At 64.3% G+C, this 13,241-nt stretch overlaps 2 protein-coding genes across 6 annotated transcripts; both read left to right on the top strand.

Annotated features, from left to right (window-relative positions):
* On the top strand, positions 1-7,355 carry LOC106629979 (vacuolar protein sorting-associated protein 33B). Of its 2 annotated transcripts, none has more exons than XM_074549006.1 (23): positions 1-187; positions 343-423; positions 503-561; positions 631-680; positions 797-864; positions 1,058-1,103; positions 1,400-1,494; positions 1,765-1,869; positions 2,160-2,256; positions 2,354-2,431; positions 3,135-3,208; positions 4,067-4,153; positions 4,399-4,489; positions 4,634-4,708; positions 4,976-5,040; positions 5,132-5,186; positions 5,258-5,304; positions 5,561-5,693; positions 5,938-6,011; positions 6,464-6,565; positions 6,731-6,806; positions 6,896-7,012; positions 7,234-7,355. In XM_074549006.1, the coding sequence occupies exons 1-23, from the start codon at positions 92-94 to the stop codon at positions 7,311-7,313; spliced, it is 1,851 nt and encodes a 616-aa protein (XP_074405107.1). In that variant the 5' UTR covers positions 1-91; the 3' UTR covers positions 7,314-7,355. The 2 variants fall into 2 exon arrangements, with proteins under 2 accessions (XP_074405107.1, XP_074405106.1); XM_074549005.1 differs by having other exon boundaries at positions 2-187; positions 500-561.
* An 84-nt stretch (positions 7,356-7,439) lies between these two features.
* PRC1 (protein regulator of cytokinesis 1) lies at positions 7,440-13,240 on the top strand. 4 transcript variants are annotated; one of them, XM_074548995.1, is made up of 14 exons: positions 7,440-7,723; positions 7,946-8,078; positions 8,351-8,473; positions 8,791-9,021; positions 9,094-9,264; positions 9,762-9,911; positions 10,147-10,294; positions 10,379-10,515; positions 10,758-10,853; positions 10,970-11,116; positions 11,425-11,526; positions 11,678-11,788; positions 12,345-12,530; positions 13,041-13,240. In XM_074548995.1, the coding sequence occupies exons 1-14, from the start codon at positions 7,440-7,442 to the stop codon at positions 13,113-13,115; spliced, it is 2,094 nt and encodes a 697-aa protein (XP_074405096.1). In that variant the 3' UTR covers positions 13,116-13,240. The 4 variants fall into 4 exon arrangements, with proteins under 4 accessions (XP_074405096.1, XP_074405098.1, XP_074405097.1 ...); XM_074548997.1 differs by having other exon boundaries at positions 11,425-11,535; positions 12,345-12,453; XM_074548996.1 differs by having other exon boundaries at positions 11,425-11,535; positions 12,345-12,494.
* Position 13,241: the final 1 nt, after the last annotated feature.

Raw genomic sequence — 13,241 nt, 5'->3', positions numbered from 1 at the left:
GTTGCCATGGTATTGCGTGGTTCCGCCGCTGCCGAGTTCCGGCCGCTCCGCGCCCGCGCCCGGGCGTTCCGGTGGCGCCGCGGTCCCCGCCATGGCCCTCGCCGGGCGGCGCGACGCGCCCGAACCGCCGGACTTCGGCATCCTGAAGCGGCTGGCCCGAGACCAGCTCGTCTACCTGCTGGAGCAGGTCCGGGGGCATCCCCCACCGGGGCGGGCATCCCTCACCGGGGCGGGCGCTGGGGGTCGGCGGGATCGGCACCGGCCCCGGGCGCGGGTCGGGAGCCGGGGCGGACGCGGCTCGGGGCATCCGCCTGGTGTCCGCCCATGCCCGCCTGCCCGCAGCTGCCCGGCAAGAAGGACCTGTTCATCGAGGCCGACCTGATGAGCCCCCTGGACCGCATCGCCAACGTGTCCATCCTGAAGGTACCGCGGGGCCGCTCGGGCCGCCCGCGCCCGCCGCCCGCCGCCGCCCGCGCCCACGCCGCGCTTGTCCCCGCAGCAGCACGACGTGGACAAGCTGTACAAGGTGGAGACACGGCCGGCCCCCGGCGCCAGCGACCAGTGAGTGCCCGGGCAGGGCAGGGCAGGGAGGGTCCCGCGGCCCGGTACGAGAGGCCCCTCTCGGTGCAGGTTCTGCTTCCTGGTGCGGCCGCGGGTCAGGACCATGAGGTTCATCGCCGGTGAGTGCGGCCGGGCCGCGGCCGGGGCCGGGGCTCCGCCCGAGGGGCTCTGCGGGCCGGGGGGAGCCGGGCCGGGCGGGGGGCGGCTGTGCAGGGGCTCTGCGGGGTGTCCACAGATATCGTCAACGCTGACAAGATGTCGGGCAGGAGCAGGAAGTACAAAATCATCTTCAGCCCCCAGAAGGTCAGTAGGACCCACGGTGATGCCCATTTGCACTTTCCACTCCTCTGTAGGCACCAAAAATTGTTAGTTTTTAACCCAGAAATGTTTGCGTAAACCCAAGTGTTGTGACCCTGGGAAGACGCTGGGCCGCTGCAGACCTTTTCCTGCTTAGAGCCTGCCTGGCCCTGAGGGTCTCCCCTTCCTTCCTTTGCAGTTCTATGCCTGCGAGATGGTGCTGGAGGAAGAGGGGGTCTTTGGTGGTGAGTGGGGCTGCAGGGCTGGTCCGGGGAGTGACACCAGAGGATCCCAGTTACATCCCAGTGCTGGGATCCCCGTGTGGGCAGGGAACACAGGCTCTCTCGAGGCTGGCTGCCAGCCTGCAGGCCAATGTGTGCCCACGCAGCACAGCCCCTCTCCTCTGCCCGAGGAGAGGAGAGAGGGTCCTGCCCCCGTCCTGTCTGGAGCTCCACAGGCCCTGTTCTGGGGCTGCTCTGATTCCTGGGGCTGTTCCTGCCCAGGGCTGCATAAGTGTCCCCTGTCCCTGTCCTGCACACAGATGTCACCTGCGATGAATGGTCCTTCTACCTGCTGCCCCTGGATGAGGACATCATTAGCATGGAGCTGCCCGAGTTCTTCCGTGACTACTTTCTGGTCAGTGGGACATGTCAAGGGTGACAGCCCCTCCTGTCCCTCTGCCTCTCTGGGGCTGGGGACAGGAGGAGGTGTGTGGTGCCCCACTCAGCCCTCAGTCTGCTCCCAGGGGCAGCTTTTGCTGGGCAGGGGTGGCTCAGCCCGAGCTGGCCCCTCTGCCCTGCCCGGGCAGCCTCGGGGCAGTTCTGCCGTGTGCCGGGGATGGAGCTCCCAGCCCTGCCCTGGCAGCCGTGCCCAGGCAGCTGCCCACACTGCCTGCCTGCTCGCCAGGAGGGAGATCACCGCTGGATCAACCCCGTTGCCAGAGCCCTGCAGCTGCTCAACTCCCTCTATGGCCCCTTTGGGAAGACCCACGGCATCGGCCGCTGTGCCAAGGTGGGGCTGGCACGGGGGGCCCATGGGGCTGCGGCTGGCAGGGTCCTGGGCCCCGTCAGCCACGGGGCAGCACAGCACATCGGAGCTGTCACTGCCCATGGGGGTCCCGTGTGCCAGGGTGGGCAGCGCAGGGGCGGCTGCAGCTCGCTGGGCGTGGTGGAGCCCCGTGCCCTGAGGGTGGGAGTGTGGGAGTGTTGGTGCCTGGCCTTGGCCGTCAGTCCCGCTGTGTGCCCGGGCCCTGGCTGGGAGCCCGGGCTGTGCCCTGCCCTGGCACCCTGTGCCCCTCACAGATGAGCTACGAGCTGTGGCGGGACCTGGAGGAGGAGAGCGACGGCGAAGGGCAGGGCAGGAAGCCCGAGATTGGACACGTGTTCCTCATGGACAGAGGTGGGCTGAGGCAGGGGCGGCACATCCCAGAGGGGCAGGAGAGCCCCTGGGGCAGCAGGAGGAGCGGGAGGGCAGCCCGGCCGTGCTCTCCCTGCAGACACCGACTACGTGACAGCGCTCTGCTCCCAGGTGGTCTACGAGGGGCTCGTGGATGACACCTTCCGCATCAAGTGTGGTACGGGGCGAGGGCAGGGCGCGGGCTCTGCACTCACAGCACGGGCTCTGCACTCACAGAACGGGCTCTGCACTCACAGAACGGGCTCTGTACTCACAGCACGGGCTCTGCACTCACAGCACGGGGCTCTGCACTCACAGCACGGGCTCTGCACTCACAGCACGGGGCTCTGCACTCACAGCACGGGCTCTGCACTCACAGCACGGGCTCTGCACTCACAGCACGGGGCTCTGCACTCCCAGAATGGGGCTCTGCACTCACAGAACGGGGCTCTGCACTCACAGAAGGAGCTCTGCACTCACAGCACGGGGCTCTGCACTCCCAGAATGGGGCTCTGCACTCACAGAACGGGGCTCTGCACTCACAGAAGGGGCTCTGCACTCACAGAAGGGGCTCTGCACTCCCAGAATGGGGCTCTGCACTCCCAGCACGGGCTCTGCACTCACAGAACGGGGCTCTGCACTCACAGAACGGGGCTCTGCACTCACCTGGCCAGCAGGTTTTGTGCAGGTTTGTGCCTGGCATTGTCAGGCACAGTGCTGTTCCCACAGGGACAGTCCCAGTGTGCTGCTGGAGGTCATCCTCTCTTTTCCCAAGAGACTGGGCTGGCATCCCCTGTCTGTGCTGCCTCTTTCAGCAAGGCTCGCGCATGTGGGAATGTTGCTGTGTCTGGGACAAAGCAGCTCTTGGCTTTTCCCTGCAGGCAGCGTGGATTTTGGGCCAGATGTCACCTCTTCTGACAAGAGTATTAAAGTGCTGCTCAATTCCCAGGACAAAGTGAGTCCTCACAAGGCTCGGGGGATCCCTTGGTGGGAGGAGGCAGAGTGAACCATTCCCCCCTAAGGCTGAGCAGGAGTGGCTGGGGCTGCTGGGCCCTGGGAGCATGGTTCAGGCACAGAGAGCACAGAAACCTGGTGCAGCTCCGCTCCTGAACCTGTCAGAGTCCCTGCGTGCAGCGCTGTGCCACAGAGGAGTGCTTTAAGGTCACTAAGGGAATCCCCAGCACAGCTATGCGCAAAACCAGGTTTAATATAAAACTGCAGCTTGACAAAATTCGTTGGCAAAGTTCTAAATGGTTAAAGCACACAGATGAAAAAAAAATTATAAATCAATGCATCCAAACCAAAATCAAATCAAAAATATCTCTGTGGAGGTGGAGGTGGGGAATGAGGGGGGAATCCCAAGGGTAGGAAAGGAATACAGCAGACCCTCCTGTTGATTCACGAGGTTCATAGTAATTTTCCATTCTGGCCACAATTCAGGTTGGTATTTGACTATGGAATTTGACAATGAAAATATTACTCCACTTGGGTCTTTATTCAGGTTACAAAAATAATTTTCCCAGGCTGTTTATTAAAAGACAGTAGCTGGTTAGACAGTGCTAGTTCCTAGGAAGAGAGAGAGTTTCTGCTGAGCTGGGGGGGACCCTCAGGGCTGACCCTTGAGGAGCTTTTCCCAGACCTGGTGTGGCCTGGCTCAGAGGGACACGCTGACACGGGCTGCTGTGCTGCCAGCCAGGGCTGGGGGGCACGGGTGGCACTGCCAGCAGGCTGTGTGGGGTGTGGGGGGCATTGGCCCTGGCTCTGTCCTGGGGCTGCAGCTGGCCGGGCCCTGGCAGCTGTGCTGCTCGCGCAGGTGTTCAGCCAGATCCGGAACGAGCACTTCTCCAACGTCTTTGGCTTCCTGAGCCAGAAGTCACGGAACCTGCAGGCACAGTACGACGTGAGTGTCACCCTGGGATGGTGCACAGCCCCCGTGCAGCCTGGGCACAGCCCCCGTGCAGCCTGGGCATCCCCCAGTGCAGCCTGGGCACAGCCCCTGTGCAGCCTGGGCATCCCCCAGTGCAGCCTGGGCACAGCCCCCATGCAGCCTGGGCACCGCCCCAGTGCAGCCTGGGCACCGCCCCAGTGCAGCCTGGGCACCCTCCCAGTGCAGCCTGGGCACAGCCCCTGCTCTCCCTCTCGCAGCGGCGCCGGGGCATGGACATCAAGCAGATGAAGGACTTTGTGTCCCAGGAGCTGAAGGGACTGAAGCAGGAGCATCGCCTGCTGAGCCTGCGTAGGAACCGAGGGGCAGGAGGGGCCCTGGGCTGTGCTGCTGGGGCTGGGGGCAAAGCAGGGGCAGGGGGCCCTGGGTGTGCCCGGCAGGGACGGGGCAGGGGCTGCTTTCCTCTCAAAGGCACTGTGTCTCTTGCCTGTGTAGATATCGGTGCCTGTGAGTCTATCATGAAAAAGAAAACCAAGCAGGACTTCCAGGAGACCATCAAGGCTGAACACTGTGAGTGCTGCTCCTTGCGTGTCTGTCCCACTCTGAGGCATGGCCTCGCTGGCCCCAGGCCACCCTCGTGCCTGGTGTGCCCTGTGTGGCCCCGTCCTTGCAGCCCCTTCTTTCGGGGGTGTCCCAAGCTCCTCAGCAGGGTCAGGCTGCACTCTGAGAGGGACTGTGTGGTGGGCTGGGGGCCATTCCCTGGGGTGCTGGGAGGGCAGCAGAGCCCAGCAGGCTGGCAGGAGCCCTGGCGTGACGCTGCCCGTGCCCCTGCCACAGCACTGCTGGAGGGCTTTGACGTCCGTGAGAGCACCAGCTTCATCGAGGAGCACATCGACCGCCAGGTGAGAGCAGGGGCTGCTGGCTGCAGCAGGAGCACCGCGCTGCCCCCCAACCCTGCTCCCACAGGTGTATCCCTTAACCCCATTCCCACAGGTGTCCCCCGTCGAGAGCCTGCGCCTCATGTGCCTCCTGTCCATCACTGAAAACGGTGAGTGCTGCGCTCTGCGGGGCCAGCAGGGCACCCAGCCTGGCACACAGCTCACCCGCTGCTCCCCGCAGGTCTCATCCCCAAGGACTACCGCTCCCTGAAAACCCAGTACCTGCAGGTGAGTGAGAGCTGGGCCGGGCGGGGTCCCCTCCCCGTGCTCCCGGCCACAAGGGGCTGGGCCCTGGTGCACAGCTGAACGTGAGCCCCAGCACGGACCCTGCCTGCCTGCACAGCCCCCCTGAGCCCCAGGCTGCCCCTGCCCTGTGCCTGCTGGGGGCTCCGAGCAGCCTGGGCCCTGCCTCAGAGGGGCAGCCCGTGTGCTGCCTGTGCTCACCAAGGGGCCCACGCTGATCTGATGCTGCTCCCGCTCACAGAGCTACGGGCCCGAGCACTTGCTGACCTTCCACAACCTGAAGCGCATCGGGCTGCTGACCGAGCAGGCAGCCGGGGAGACGCTGACAGCCGTGGAGAGCAAAGTCAGCAAGCTGGTGACAGACCGTGCTGCAGGTGAGCCAGCCCCTGCCCCGTGTCCTGGAGCCGGGAAGGGGAGCTGCTGGCCCAGCTCTGGCTGGAGGCACACAGCCAGCGATGGTGCTGCAGACAGGGCAGGACAGGGGGCTCTGCTCTGGGGCACCAGGGCTGGCAGCACCACGGCATTCTCCAGAGCACACAGCGCTGCACAGCGCTGCCAGCCTGGCTCCGCCGTCCAGACAGAGCCTCCCAAGGTGTTTCTCCTTGTCATGTTTTCCAGGAAAGATCACGGATGCATTCAGTTCTTTGGCCAGGAAGAGCAATTTCCGAGCCATAAGCAAGAAGCTGGGGTTGGTACGTCCTCAAGGGCTGCTGGCTGGACACAGTGCCACAGAGCACAGAGCTCTGCTTAGCCCGTGCCCAGGCTGCAGGCCTGGCACCCCAGGGGCACACAGCTCAGGGCCAGAGCTGCTGCAGCGGCTCCAGGCAGCCTGGGGGCTTCTCCTGGGGCTGGGGGCCACTGCCAGCTCCCCACTCTGCCCTGGCCCTGCCAGTGCTGGGGCTTTCCTTGCCCCTTCAGACACTGCAGTGGCGCTGGGCAGGCAGCCCCGTGTCCTCCATCCTGGGCAGGGGTCCTAGGCTGCCGGCAAGGTGACATTTCTGGCACATTTCAGGGACATTTCTGTCCCTGGCCTCTGCTGCACAGCCCACCCAGGCCATGTGATGCTGGCTCGGCTCTGGCACGGTGGGGACAGAGCTGTGCTCCGAGTGTCTGTGTCTCCTCACCCCTGCACCTGTCACTGCAGATCCCTCGGCTGGATGGCGAGTATGACCTCAAAATGCCTCGAGACATGGCCTATGTCTTTGGCGGGGCCTACGTGCCCCTGAGCTGCAAGATCATTGAGCAGGTGAGCTCACCTGCCGTGGGACAGAGCTGGGCACATCCCCTCAGCCCTGCCTCCTTCTGGGGCGCCCAGTAGTGCCCAGGGCTAGAGCTGGTGGTGGCCGTGTGCCCCGAGAGCCCCCCGAGCATTGCCCTGCAGCCAGCCCAACCCTGCCGTGCTGTCCCTCAGGTGCTGGAGCGCCGCGGCTGGCAGGGCCTGGAGGAGGTCGTGCGGCTGCTCAACGGCAACGAGTTCTCAGTGTCAGGTAGCGGGGCTGGGGGCAGCAGGGCTGCCCGCTGGCATTCGGCCTCCTTGTGGGGGGTGGCATGGCCTACAGTGCCCTTCCCTCTGCAGACAGCGCCGTGGAGGACAACCCCGCCTGGGACTGCCAGCGCGTCATCCTCGCCGTGTTCCTGGGGGGCTGCACCTTCTCTGAGATCGCAGCGCTCCGCTTCCTGGGCAAGGAGAGAGGTACGAGCGGCCTGGGCAGGGCAGGAGCCCGGGGCTGCCCCGCAGCCGGGCAGGCTTCGTGCTCTGAGCTCTGCTCCATGCCTTGTGCTCTGTGCTTGGAGCTCTGTGTTCCACGCTCCATCCTCCGTGCTCTGTGCTCCGTGCTCAGGCTGGAGCCCGCGGGGACGGGGCTGGCAGTGCCGGCACTGCCCGGCTGGGGCACTGACAGGCCTTTCCTGCAGGGTGCAAGTTCATCTTCCTGACCACGGCCATCACCAACAGCGCCCGCATGATGGAGGCCATGATCGAGGCCAAGGCCTGAGCCCTGAGGGCAGCCTGCCAGTAAAGATTCTGCTGACAACGACCTGGCCTGCGCCTGTCTGTATGCGAGCGCGACCCGCGGGGCAGCCGTGATGCCGGGGCCGCTGCGGGCCGGCGGGCCCGGTGGATGCCGCGGCGCAGGGCCCGGCGGGGACGCGCGGGCTCCGCCCGGGCGCAGTCACGGTGCGGTGTCCAAATGCGGCCGCGCGGGGGCGCCGTTACCGCTCAGGACGCGGCGGCGGTCTCGCTTCGGATTGGCTGGCAGCGCCCAAGGCTCTGCACTGCCATTGGCTGGGGGCGGCTCGGGGGCGCGGCCCGGGTGGCGGTTGTGGGCGGGGCCGCGGCGGCGCGGCAGCCAGTCAGTTTGAATCGGCGGCGCGCAGCGATGGAGCGGGGAGCGGTGAGGAAAAGGTGCGGCACCGGAGCCGGCATAACCGCGATAACCGGGATAACGGGGGGACATCGGGGTCGGGAACGGGAGCCGGGGATGAACCGGTGGGGGTAACGGGGGGCTGGGGTGCGGCGGGGCGGAGGCGCTGCGGGGCGCGGCGGGAGATGCCGGCGGGACGGGCGGGGCTCGCCGGCTCTTGGGCCCCGGCCCGGCCGTGCCGCTGACGGCCCCGCCGTGCCCAGCGAGGCGCTGGCCAACGAGGCCGTGTCCTGCCTGAACCGCGCCTTGGCCGCGCTGCGGGACATCTGGGAGGAGATCGGCATTCCCGAGGAGCAGCGCCTGGAGCGCACGGACGTCGTCAGGAAGCACATCAAGGTGAGGGCCACCGGTTCTTCTGTTGGGCCGCGCACCTGCTGCAGGCAGCGGCAGCCCGCGGCCCGAGCGGCTCGGCCTGAGCCCACCCAGCGCCGCTCTCTCGCGGCTCAGCACGGGGCCGGGGCTGCCGCGAGCGCCGGGGGTCCCTGCCCGGCTGTTACCGCGCTCTGCCCTCGCCCCGCTCGGGCCCAGCCGCGGGTCCCTCGCCGTGGTCCCGCTGCCCTGGCCGCGCTCGGTTCCCACGCCCTGCCTCTAACCACACCCGTGTGCAGAGCCTCCTGGACATGATGGTGGCGGAGGAGGAAAGCCTGAAGGAGCGTCTGCTCAAGAGCATCGCCCTGTGCAGGAAGGAGCTGGACACCCTGTGCCGGGAGCTCCAGCTGGGCCCCTTTGAGGTGAGGCGGGGGATCCTGGCTCTGCCTGGGTGTCCCAAGAGGCCAGAGCTCAGAAGGCAAATATCTATTCAGAACTGCTTTTCTGGGTCCTTGGTAGAGACGAGGGCTTTGTGGCTCCTCACAGGCCAGGCATTGGGAGGTGGCTGTGTGGTGCTCTCCAGCACCTTGTTTGGCATGTTGCTGGTGTTCATGCACCTTCCTGGGGAACATCTCACTCACACCCAGGCCTGGTGGCTGTGGTGTTTGTATAAAAACTCCCAAGCATGAGCCGGCTGCTAGCAAAATGTGGAACAGAGCTGATTTCTGGCCTTTTGCAGACGGAAGAAAGTACCATCCTGCAGATGGAGAAGAACCTGCGCACGTGTGTGGAGGTCCTGCAGAAGCAGAAGCGGGACCGTAAGCAGGAGCTGAAGGCCCTGCAGGAGCAGGACCGGGCCCTGTGTGACATCCTGTGCACAGCCCTGTTCTCCATCGACACCAGCAGCGTGCCCAGCCTGGACGACCTGGACCGCTACCGGCGCCACGTGGCCTCCCTCAACACCCTGAAGGTGAGCCTGGGGCTCAGGGGTCGCTGAGGCGCCCACAGGGGGCCCCTGCTTCTGACACTGCCCCCACCCCAGGAGCAAAGGCGGGAAGAATTTGTCAGCAACAAGCGTCAGATCGTTCTGCTCATGGAGGAGCTGGACCACACCCCGGACACCAGCTTTGAGCGGGACGTGGTGTGTGAGGATGAGGAGGCGTTCTGCCTGTCTGAGGACAACATCATGGCCCTCCAGAACCTGCTGCAGCAGGTACGCAGTGCTCTGGGCCAGTACTGGGGCTGCCACCGCGATGCAAGAGCAGCTGCTGGGTTCTGGCAAGGCTGCTGTGTGTTAGAGCACACTTCCAGGGGCACTGAGGGGCTCTCGTGTGCCACGGTGTGTTGCAGTTTGAATTGCTGCTAGTAAAGTCCAGGGTAAAGAAGCAAAAAAGGCTTTTGCATAATATCCATAGATGTTTAATTCAGCCGTGCCGTGAGATGTTCTCCTCTCCCACACACACCCCCACAAGGTGCCCCTCTCCCCCATTGGCCTCCCTGCTGACCTTGATCTCCAGGCAGTATTGAGCTGAGGCTCTGTCAGGGAAAAGGGAGGGAGAGCTCAGGAGCACCTGTGTTGAGGCATAGGAACAGGGGAAGGAGCCAGTGGGGTGTAGCTTAGGAGAAGCCCCAGCACACCAGGAGGCTCAGTGGGTGCAGCAGAGCCGGAGGCTGCGCTGACCCCACACTCCCCTTCCCTCCCGTGTGCAGCTGGAACGGCGGCGGGCCCTGAACGAGGCGCTGTGTGCGGAGCTGCGCTCGCGGATCCTGGCGCTCTGGGAGCGGTTGCAGATCCCGCAGGAGCAGAGAGACTCCTCGGCCGTGCACCTGGCCGGCTCCAGAGCCCGCACCAGGAGAGCTGTAAGACCCTGCTGTGCTCACGGGACAGGGCTGGGGCAGCAGCCCCGGGGGCTCTCGTGCTCCTGGCTGCTCAGTGAGGGCTGAGGGGAGCGGGGAAATTCTGCCTTTGTGGAGAGAGGAGCTGGAGGCTGGTGCTGCAGCTGCTTCCCCTAGAGAGCGGCTCATGCAGAAGATGAACGCTGTTCTCCCCTCTGTTCTCCCCTCTCCTCGCTGACCTTGCTCTGCTCCGGGGCAGCTGCAGCAGGAGGTGGACCGTCTGGAGGAGCTGAAGCTGCAGAACATGAAATCCGTCATCCACGCCATCCGGGCAGAGCTGGCTGACTACTGGGACAAATGCTTCTACAGCCAAGAGCAGAGGGAAAGGTTCAGCCCCTTCTATGATGGTGGGTGCTGGCTGGGCCGGCAGATGTGGGGAGGGATCCCAGGGCTTCCAGCAGCCCCCTGACCTGGCTCTTGTGCCCCTCCAGAGGATTACACAGAGACCCTGCTCGAGCTGCATGACGCTGAGGTGGGAAAGATGAAGATCCACTATGAAAGACACAAAGATCTGTTTCAGGCTGTTCAGAAGTGGGAGGAGAACTGGAAGCTGTTCCTGGAGCTGGAGGTATTGTCCAGGCAGGAGCATGGGGAGCTGTGGGTCAGGCTGTGCCTCTGCTCCCCTGGGACAGCGCTCTGGAAGGAGCAGGGAGCCCCTGGGGAGCCATGGGGGGCCAGTGCAGGGATGAGGTGCTGTGTTTCGAGCACTGGGGTGTTTGTGCAGGGCTGGCTCCTCTGGGGCCTTCACCTGTGAGGTTGAGGGGTTTGGGTGGTGTGTCTGTGCCTCTCCTGACCACCCTTCTCTATCAGAGTAAAGCAAATGACCCCAGTCGCTTCACCAATCGAGGAGGAAACCTTCTGAAGGAGGAGAAGCAGCGAGCAAAGCTGCAGAAGACGCTGTCCAGGGTAGGTCCAGCCCTGGGGAAGGACCTGTGGTCCCACTGACAGAGGAAAAGGGATCCTTGGGTGTGGGGACACCTGCGGTCAGGGCAGCCCCTACACTGCCCTCGTGTCCTGATCAGCTGCAGGAGGAGCTGGAGAGGAAGGTCCAGACATGGGAGGAGGAGTTCAAGGGACCTTTCCTGGTGAAGGGGCAGCAGTTCGTGGAGTATGTGTCAGAGCAGTGGAAGCAGTACCGGCTGGAGAAGGAGAAGGAGAAGCAGGAGCGGGTGAGTACAGAGCTGAGCATGTTGGCTCCTACCAGGGAGTGTCCCTGGCTCCAGCCTGAGAATGCCAGCCTAGGGCTGTCCCTGCTGGGCCCCAGCCACTGCCCTGGGGTCTGCCAGCTCATTCCCAGCTTGGAAGCGGCAGCACTGTCACGTCTGAGTGGGCCGAGGTGACGCTTGGCTCTGGCCCTGTGTGGCTCTGTGCTGAAGCTCCTGCTGCGTGGCCGTGCCAGGCTGTCAGCAGGGAGCCTGGCGGTGTCACACCGTCAGCAGCCCCGGGCTCAGTGTGTGAGTGCAGGTGTGTCCCACAGCACCTCAAGAAGAGCCGGGAGATGGAGGCGGAGATGCTCTACGGCAGCGCCCCCCGCACGCCCATCAAGCGGCGCATGCTCAGCCCCCACACACCTGCCAAAGTAAGCAAGGTAAAATGTCCCTGCAGGCGCTGGGCTGGGCGTGCCTGGAGCGCAGCCTCGGGCTGGCTCGGCCCCGTGGGGACGGCTCGGGTGCTGCAGTGCAGGGCAAGGGAAGGTGTCCTGTGTGACGTGTGCTCTGCTCTCTGCTCAGCTGCACGGCACCTCCAGCGCCAGCACCACGTCCAACACCACTGTTCGCTCAGCCTTTGGGGCAGCCCTCGCCCACTCGCCCACCTCTCGGCTGCCGCCCTCCGGGAAGAAGGTGAGGGGCCTTGGGGACTCCCTGCCGGGGCTGGGCTGCAGGGGACAGGTCAGCTGAGGTGGTGCCGCTCTTCTGCTGTCACCCCGCCATTCACTGCCTCCCCTGCTGAGCCCGTGGGGGACAGAAGCCCCTGTTTGTGTGCAGTCTGCTCTGTGGGGCTGCTGTCATCCTGTTTCTGGGACCTTAGGGAGGAGGAGGAGTGCTCCAGAAAATCTTAGTCTAGCCTATATTTCTAGTACACCTGTTCCTTAGTGCTGAGCCTGCAGCTTGAGGGACCTTCAAAATGTGTGTGGGCTGCCAGACAGGGCTGAGCGTCCTTGCCTATGGCAGGGGAGGGGAACAAGATGGGCTTTAACGTCCCTTCCCACCCACATCATTGCAGGACTCTGTGATTCTGTGCTGTATGTTTCAGGGGCCAGAATTGGAGCGCAGAGTCCGGAGAGCCCCTGGAGCCTGACCCTGCTCTGGCTCCTCAGAGGGGAGGGCGCTGCAGCTGCCGCAGCTCTCCTGCCTGTGCTCAGCTCCTGCATCCCATAACTGCCGCCTCTCCCCACAGTTCAGCCGGACCCGGACCCCCACCCACCCGGCAGTGAAGCCCCCCCGACGCAGGCTGAGGGAGCAGAACAAGGAGAATGTGTTGCAGCTGGACAGAACCACCCTGAGTGGTGGGTGCACCCCCAGAGCCCCCGCCCAGCATAACCACAGCGTTAGTTCTGTTGCCAGCACCTATTCTGAGTTTGCGGTAATTCACCTCTTCTAACCCCCCTGTCACTGCACAGCACAGGACCTTTGCTCCTCCTGTGTCCCCCCGTGTGTCCCCCTGTGTCCCCTCTGCCCCTGCCCCTTGGAGAGCTGCTGGCAGAGCTGGTGGCAGAGGGCCCTGAGCAGCGCTGGGGACAGAGCCGTGCAGGGACAGCTCCAAGGCAGAGCCCCTGCGCGTGGAGTGAGCAGGGGCTCCAGGGGGGCTGCTTTCCTCTCTCAGGGTGGGGGACCCTGGGGGCCCGGGACAGCCTCTGTCCTCCCATCAGGCTGGGCTGAGCCAGACATTTACCATTGTGTGACACTAACAAAAGTTTTCTATTCTTTATACATTTCAGTAAAGAAAGGCATTAATGTTCACTGGCTACATAATACAATTTATATTCCATCTCCCTTTGGCGGCCTGGCCTGCCTCTCTCTGTCCCCTCTGAGCGGCGAGGCAGCAGCCCCCTCCCTTCCCTCATCCCTCTCGTTTCCCCGCTTGTTTCCACAGCGCCAACTCTCAAAGGCTTCCAGCTCTGAAAGCATCTCCCGTGTTCTCAACTCCACCACCAACAATGCCGCGTGATGCAGCCCTGCTCCGACAGCAATGCAGGGCCTGCCGCAGCTCCCGCTCCCGGATAACGCTCCCATCCGTTGCTGCTTTAGAAATGTGCTTTTATTAAATAAAAAATTTTAGATGTTGTAAATAAAG

This window comes from Zonotrichia albicollis, chromosome 11, assembly GCF_047830755.1.
Source record: "Zonotrichia albicollis isolate bZonAlb1 chromosome 11, bZonAlb1.hap1, whole genome shotgun sequence".
Taxonomy (NCBI): Eukaryota; Metazoa; Chordata; class Aves; order Passeriformes; family Passerellidae; genus Zonotrichia; species Zonotrichia albicollis.
This window is presented reverse-complemented; position numbering and strand designations above follow the sequence as displayed.

Excerpts from the sequence above, each read along its gene's own strand:
- LOC106629979 (XM_074549005.1), top strand. The coding sequence starts at position 92 with ATGGCCCTCGCCGGGCGGCGCGACGCGCCCGAACCGCCGGACTTCGGC. Across the intron at positions 4,154-4,398 it reads ACCTGCAGGCACAGTACGAC|CGGCGCCGGGGCATGGACAT; the intron begins GTGAGTGTCACC and ends TCCCTCTCGCAG. Across the intron at positions 7,013-7,233 it reads CTTCCTGGGCAAGGAGAGAG|GGTGCAAGTTCATCTTCCTG; the intron begins GTACGAGCGGCC and ends CCTTTCCTGCAG.
- PRC1 (XM_074548994.1), top strand. The coding sequence starts at position 7,440 with ATGCCGCGGCGCAGGGCCCGGCGGGGACGCGCGGGCTCCGCCCGGGCG. Across the intron at positions 9,265-9,761 it reads TCCAGAACCTGCTGCAGCAG|CTGGAACGGCGGCGGGCCCT; the intron begins GTACGCAGTGCT and ends TCCCGTGTGCAG. Across the intron at positions 11,117-11,424 it reads AGAAGGAGAAGCAGGAGCGG|CACCTCAAGAAGAGCCGGGA; the intron begins GTGAGTACAGAG and ends TGTGTCCCACAG.